The 7,739-nt window shown below is 38.9% G+C and overlaps 2 protein-coding genes across 2 annotated transcripts in view; one reads left to right on the top strand and one right to left on the bottom strand.

Moving 5' to 3' along the window:
* Window positions 1–2,141, top strand: part of cks2 (CDC28 protein kinase regulatory subunit 2) — a 2,557-nt gene extending 416 nt beyond the window's left edge. The window contains exons 2-3 of the mRNA XM_083767206.1: window positions 901–1,028; window positions 1,589–2,141. Coding sequence (XP_083623332.1) covers window positions 901–1,028; window positions 1,589–1,635 — 175 coding nt within the window. The 3' untranslated portion in view covers window positions 1,636–2,141. The remainder of the gene's footprint in view (window positions 1–900; window positions 1,029–1,588) is intronic.
* Window positions 2,142–2,372: 231 nt separating this feature from the next.
* On the bottom strand, window positions 2,373–5,372 carry cimap1d (CIMAP1 family member D; the record flags this gene model as incomplete). The annotated part of the gene is made up of 4 exons (XM_083767239.1): window positions 2,373–2,860; window positions 3,207–3,320; window positions 4,300–4,410; window positions 5,324–5,372. The coding sequence occupies 4 exons, from the start codon at window positions 5,370–5,372 to the stop codon at window positions 2,373–2,375; spliced, it is 762 nt and encodes a 253-aa protein (XP_083623365.1).
* Between the last annotated feature and the right edge of the window lie 2,367 nt (window positions 5,373–7,739).

Below are 7,739 nucleotides of genomic sequence, written 5' to 3'. Positions count from 1 at the left end.
AGTCTATAGTATGAGTATGACGGCGTGTAGCTATGTCGAAAGTGCGTTACGCTGGCTTTCCAGCTGATTAGCTGACTAGTTAAGTGATTGAAGTATTTATTGACAGTTTGCAGAATTACAGTACATTTCAGGTACAACTCATACAAAAACTGTTAACTGTGAGTGGACGACAGCATACAAGCATTACACTTGTTTACAATAGGGTCCACCATTTTTTATTCATCAAATAGTAGTAACACCATGATGATAAGAATCAGCCTTCCTTGGATTAAGAGACTATCATATATGTATTTGATCGATATTAATATTTGCATATCTATGATGTGCAAATATCAAAATAAATGAAATACATCTATATAGTCTTCATCCAAGGCTACAAAAGAATATTCATGGTGATGTTGTCTGTGCGTTTCTAACTCGTTTTATTATTATTTATTAATAGTGTGTCAGGGCCAGGTAGCCCCAATATGTTCCCTCAGTCCCTACGCTCATTCTGTAGCTCCTAGATATAGACTGAGGGAACATATTGTGGCTAGGGCCAGGCAGCTTTGGAAATGTGCATGTTAAATTCAAAAGCCATGTTTATAAAGGATCTTTGGATGCTTCTATTATTTTTGGTTGTTTAATAATATCAGATAGGACTTTTCTGTTTCATGAATGGGCTGTCAATGGAGGGCTTGGGTTATGGAATCTAAACTCGATTCACCTGATCTACTAGCCATGGTTCACATTATGACATGTCATGTTTCAGTGCTACTGAACTACAAGCTTACAGGATGCTGCAGCCTGCAACACATTACTTGATAGCTTGTAGAGTAGTTATTTTTCACCCAAGCGTGATGGAGCGTAATACATTTTAACACAAATTATGCTTAACACTTTTGTATATCTGTCATATAGGCATGTTGTGCTCCCGAAATCTCTGTCCAAACTGGTGCCCACTTCCCACCTGATGACCGAGGATGAATGGAGGGGACTTGGGGTTCAGCAGAGCCAGGGCTGGATTCACTACATGGTCCACAAACCAGGTGAGCCAGGGGGGTTAAGGACCCCAAAATAAGAGGTATTAAAAAATACCAAATTTTTTAATACCTTAAAAAATACTGTGTTAGCTGGTCAAATATTGGCCAAAGATGCAAAGATTGTGAAAAGACATAGCTGATCTACAAGCTCACAACACCTAACAATCATATGATTATTTTAGCCCATAGGGTTACAGGCGGTCCCAAAATATATGTATAGTTAAAATCCATTTTAAATGATACGTTTTAAAGTCTATACAAAAAGTATGACATTAACACAATTTAATTTAAAGAAAAACAACATATCAAACATGAATTCAAAATGTTTCATATGTACCAAGGACATAATTATTTGAAATGGGGCCCATGCCTGGATAGATGTTCATCTGGGGGTCTTTCACATGAAAAAGTTTGAAAACACCTGAAATAGACATAATGGTAACATGGTTTAAACAATGCAGTCTGTCTTGTTTAAGTGGTAAATTACAGCCACTCTGCTGTAGTCCACAATCAACTACTAGATTGTGCTGACCGACTCTTGTTTTTGTTTTGTCTTTGCTCTTTAGAGCCACACATACTGCTCTTCAGAAGACCTCTGCCAAAAGAAGACTGAGTGTGAAGCATCAAACCAACTGTTCTGATTTATGTCGTCCTTCATGTGCGTGTACATATTTACATGTGCTTTGATGTATAATATATAGAGGACCTGCTTAAATAGTTTTTGTTTTTATAAACCCTCACGTTGGGAAGTCGTGGTAAATAATGGCAAAGCGTTTGCCAAGGACAACTAAAAATGGTTCACACAGCATACACATGATGTTGATGAGGTACAGTGTAATTGATAAGCATCAATTTGAAGACACGTTCTCTGTTATCTTTTCTCTATTAATCAAATAACATCTTGTTATTGATTTTTATTTTGTGTGCACTGAAGGGTCATAGGCGTTTTATTTTATTTTTAAATGAAAGCCTACATGTTATTTAGAAAATTGTGTGGAATTCAAACTTGTAATTTTCTTTGTATAAATATGTAAGTAGTATTACTGTACATATTTACAGTACATTTTCTGTTATTTCTAGTTATTGCTGGTATACAAATAAAATGCATTTATACATATGCATTGGCTCATTGCAAACCTTTGATTGTCACACAAGAGTGGATGTCGTTAGTTAATTATATAATACTGTTACAACCAGGGCTTAAAGTTCTCAGTCCTGGGGACTGATTTCAGTCCTGAGGATTTCATAGGGGTCATTTAATGAGATCACTGCAGATTTGCAAAAAATATTTTTCAGTCTTGGGATTTTTTGGGCTTTAAGCCCTGTGTTACAACACAAGTGGGTGAATATTCAGTCGGCTACATTTACAACCAGTGGGGTGATGAATTCAGAGTGTCTGATGCCCAGAGAGTAGGCTGGTGCTCTTGGTCTGTTGACCGTGACCTTCTCTGGGTTATGAGATCCAGGGCCAGGCTTCTTAGTAGCATCTTTGGGCATGCTGTGACGCCCCAGCATGGAAAACGCTGGTTGCCGGGGCAAATAAACACTTGGGTTTGTGCTGTTGTATCTACAAGGCCCTGGTGTTTTTGACAGGTCCTCTGACGGCCCTCCTGTTTTGTACAGTCCTGACATTGTGTAGCTTGCACTCGCTGGCTTGTTTGGGATTTGCGGTCCCATGAGTGTAGGCAGAGTGTACTTGTTAGGGGCAGGCACTGCGTCTACGGTGCGGTAACGTGTGCGATAGCCCATGGTGTAAGAGGGGGGACGCCGCTGGGTGTTGCATGGAGGGGCATTCTCGGGGCAGTATGCACCTGGTCCTGGTGTCTGGAAAATCCCCTCTTGTAAACCAAACAAAAATTGTTGAATGGTTACCATGTGAAAACGAGCAACTCAGAGTAACTGTCGTTAGTGGGCAAATGGTGGCTCAAAATTTCAGTTGCACCAGCTGACACTAGAATACAAGAAGTGCTGTCAAAAACCTTAGCTGTCACTGTTCAAGTAGCCTCGGAAACCCAGACGTTTTTATTTCAAGGGCATAACATGTGCCAAACAAACTTGGAATACATAAACACTGCAGCACTTATTAGTATAAAAGCTATTCAAATTATTGTACATTTACATGTTTTACAACATGTTGAATAAAAAGGTGTATTTACCATTTACCTGTTTTAGATGTGAACTTACTTGGCACTTTCATTCGGCCCAGCATTGAATATGCAGGGTTACCATCTCTACCAAAGCGAGTGATTTTGGCATCAATATAATACTGAGGCCCAGGACTGGAGTCAACACAGTACACTGCATGAGAAACCAAGAAAATATTTTATCTGGATATTCATAGTACCAATAATAAATAATTTATAAGAACACATGGTTCTGCTATGCTGATATACGTACATTTGTATACAAACTATGTAATACAGTATACCAAGGCCTTATGTATATACAAAGTATTCTATGTTACCAGAAAGACTAAACAAAGAGTTGGATTTTACATCATTTCTATAATCCAGTTGGGCAAATGGCATTTCTTAAGTGAGCGGATTATATAAAATTGTATTTATTGCAATGGTAATAGTTATATATATAATAATAATAATACATTTTATTTATAAGGCGCCTTTCAGGGCACTCAAGGTCGCCGTACAGGTTAAAAACACAGTACAAGAACACAGTTAAAAGCAGAACAAAACTAGGGCACATATTGTAGACTATACCTATTACCTACACTTGTGGTGAGTCTGCAAACTGATGAACTAATGGTCTAAATGTTTGCATGTTCTGTCCTGCACTGATAAGTACTTTATTTATTCAATGAGCTTGAATTTAAACTATCTTTTTTCATCCACTGATGTTTTCTTTTTTTAAACTGAACTGTACTGTCGTAAGGAGCTGTCTCCCCCCAATGGCTTATATTAGGTATTACATCACACTACTAGATGCCTTTTGGTGAGTGTTTTGTATACCTATCCCAGTCTAAATTATAGCAACAAATCACACATTACTTTACTATTAATTAAATAATTTAGAAAACGTGCAGTATATGTTCAGTATGTACCTACAAACTGAAGTGCACTTTATTAGTTCCTGTGATGCAACAATAAAGTTGATTTTTGATTTGATACTTGGAAAAGGCTTCAGAGTATTTTCACTTGTTCTACTCTTTTTTACAAAGGACACATTGGGTGATTCTGTAGTCCAATCTCACTGTAGTCTCGAACTCAGTATATTCAACATCTTCCCAATGATAAAAAAAAAGAGATGGAAAATAACCCACTGTTGTCACTCATCCTTCCATGGAAACTGTATGCAGGGCTAGTGAGCTTGGTGAAGTCGTGGCCGATGAAACCAATGGTGGATGGTAATGCATAGCGTCCAGGTCCAGGCCCTGCACACAGGTCATCACAATACTAACTTCATTAAGACAACCATTACGACACTGTACGATAAAACTATATATATTTTACTGCATTCGAGATAGTTTTGTGTCAGAAACAGAATGTTTAGACAAGGAATTGATTTTGAATGTTGTAATAAGTAAATTACAAAATGAAGACTTTAAAACCATGAGGAAACAAATTCATATCACAATGGTGGTATGTTGCTAGTCCTTGACAGAGACTGTACACCAGCATTGATATGAGTAATATAATCAGGCTGTAAGTAATACAAATAGAGGTCTGGAAAATACGTAATTGTAAACCCTGTATAACCCTGAATAACTTTGACCACTGACCATCTCTTTCACAGTGGTCTGAAAGGCTAAACCTGATCCCAGACTGGCATCAGCATTGTACTCTCTGTGAGACGTGATAAACAGCAGCCAATACACCTCGAGCTACAGACCCCAAATGAATAATTTTAATTTGATTGGTGCATACATGCTGGGTAAGACAAGCAGCTGATGTTCTCCAGACTGAAAAATAAGAAACTGCTGCAGGCAGTACACTATACTGAGACACGACCTGGAATAGCATTACCTCAGCATAGAGGTGTTCAAGGGCATGTACACATTACACAAGCACAGCTACTGGGGTCTGGAAGCATTTTCAACAATGAAAACAGCGAGTCCCGGCAAGTATGAAAGCTGAGAAATGATCTTGCCTGTGCAAGTCAATGTTCCCAATTCTGAGGTGATGCAATATAGCCAGTGACCACAAGATTGGACAGTAAATTACTTATGTCTTGAAATTCAGCTTATTTAACATTTTATAACTTAATTTGCCCACTAGCACAGGAACAAAGATAATCATTCACATAATTGAAAGTTTGTAAAGATTGGCTCTCCATTAGAAACTCACCTTTCTCTCTGCCTGCGATTATAGGGCGCTTTTTCTCAATTTCACTCATGACCAATGAATGATCCTAGAATGAATGCACCAGTAGACAACATTGAACAATCCCATACAGAGAAATACTTGCATGACATACACATACAGTAAGTGTGTAAATTATTGTTTGATTGATTGAAGTATTTATTAACAGTTTGCAGAATGGGTACATTTCACATGAAAGCTTCTACATAAAAAACAGGAAATCATGTAAAGAGGTAAAAAGGGAAAATAAACAAAGTGAGAGGGTGGGGGGATTCAGATTTTACGGGGGCCAGTTTTGAAATAATCTTCATCATGGAATCACTAAAGACAGTGACGAGTGCACACCATTGTGAACATGCAATAAAATGGGTCTTAAACAAGCAGCCATTTTCAGTTCTTAGACAACAACCTATTTGGATAGTCACTCTGAAAACAATATTACTGTACAACATACCTCCAAGATCCAATATATTTCATATTCTTGTTCAAAACAAAACCCCAAGCAGGCAAAAATCAATCTCCAATTTCTCAAAATCACAGAAACTGTAAAACATTTAAAGTGCCATATCTGGTCTCTCTGGCTGGGTCTATTTATCTAACTGATCCATCCTAGGTGGATCAGCTGAATAAGTAGCTAGCCCCTTCGTTCAGGTTGCCAGTGTACAGGTGCACTCAGCTGATGCCTAGAGACAAATGTCATCACCAGTGGTGGAAAAGGTACCCACATGTTTTACTTAAGTAAAAGTATCAATAATGCAATGTAAAAGTACTCTGTTACAAGTAAAAGTCCGGAATTCTATCTTACTTGATTAAAGTATCGGTATCAAAACTTGCTTAAAGTACCAAAAATAGGTTACCGTATACTCATTGTGCACAATGTCCCATTTTCATAATGTGTGTATGTAGATTGGCTATTTTCAAATGGCTTAAGTGGTTAATGCATGTTTTGTGATAATAATCTAAATCTGCAAAGTAACTATAGTATCTAAAGGTGTCAAATAATTGCAGTGGAGTAGAAAATTCAATATTGAAAATTGGAAATACTGAAAAAAAATCTAAATAAAACTAAAAATTGTACTCAAGAACACTACTTCGTTACTTTCCACTACTGTTTACAGGTGCACTCAGCTGATGTCTCGAAACAATGTCATCACTCCAATTCATTCACTCTCATGTAACGCTAGCTCCCATGATGAAACCAAGATCCCCCTCTCTCTCCTCTTCACTCTCTCTGCTGCTCATCACAGCGTGGAGACGCAATATCACTCAGCCATGCATGCAGTTACCGGGGAGACGATTGTGAACACACTGTGTCCCCTCTGCAGTCTGCACCGGACCCCCGCGTTGCACTGGCTGATAGGCTCATTGTCCCTATGGAAACACAGGCCCCCTGTCTGTTCAAACTGGATTGGGTTAATTGCACTGTCACAGCTTTAAGAGGCTAAATGGAGGGTAAAGTTTCTGTAAGCAGCGGTGGAAAGTACTAAGTACATTTACTCAAGTAATGTAGGCTACTTGAGTACAATATTGAGGTATTTTTTTAATACTGGATCATTTACAATTTACAATACTACACAATACTTACACAAAGGCAATTTTACTCCACTACAACTATTTATTTACTATTTAACATATCCGATATTAAAGCTCACAACGCAAGCTTGTAGATCTGCAATTTTCAAAAGATGTATAAACATTGTGAAATGGGACACTGCGCTGAAACAACAGGTCTGGGAATGGCCATATATGGACCTTTTTTATTGACGTTTTCGGACCGGGTAGGGCATAAAATGTGTGCTAATTAGTAATGCCAGGTGGGGCCTCGGGCCAGCCCAGTTAGGGTCCAGGTAGGGGCCTTAAATTTCGGGCCTGTTGAGAACTCTATAATTTTTGCAGGCGTGACGGACTGACTGACTGATATGACATTCAGTAGTAAGTATGTATGCCATACCCAATTCAGACACAGATACAGTGCTGGATACATGAGCTGCATTGTAGGGTCAGATGAAGTGTAACTCACCTGGGGCATTTAAAAGACTTGGCATCCTCCTCATAGAGCACTTTGATCTCCTTTTACAATTTGATAATAAGCAGTTTTGAGCTGGCAGTATTTTTGAGTGGTGCAACCACTCCACTGCGGAGCTATGTGTGTCTCTGGCTGGCTCCGAGCACGAAAATAATGTTGGTTGGTTTTCACCACCAACTGTCACTGTCACACACACACACACACACACACACACACACACACACACACACACACACACACACACACACTCATATTAACTGCATGATGATTTCGGGTGTGACAGCAGTAGAGGGACTCCCCGGGGACCCCCACACGGAGGTGGGCAGCTCACCGGGACTGGGCCGGAACGCTGGGTGTGTTCCTGTGGGTCTGGAA

Source organism: Protomyctophum parallelum, assembly GCF_964188405.1.
Source record: "Protomyctophum parallelum genome assembly, chromosome: 6".
Taxonomy (NCBI): Eukaryota; Metazoa; Chordata; class Actinopteri; order Myctophiformes; family Myctophidae; genus Protomyctophum; species Protomyctophum parallelum.
Note: the sequence above shows the minus strand (reverse complement) of the source record. Positions and strands in the feature narration are given on the sequence as shown.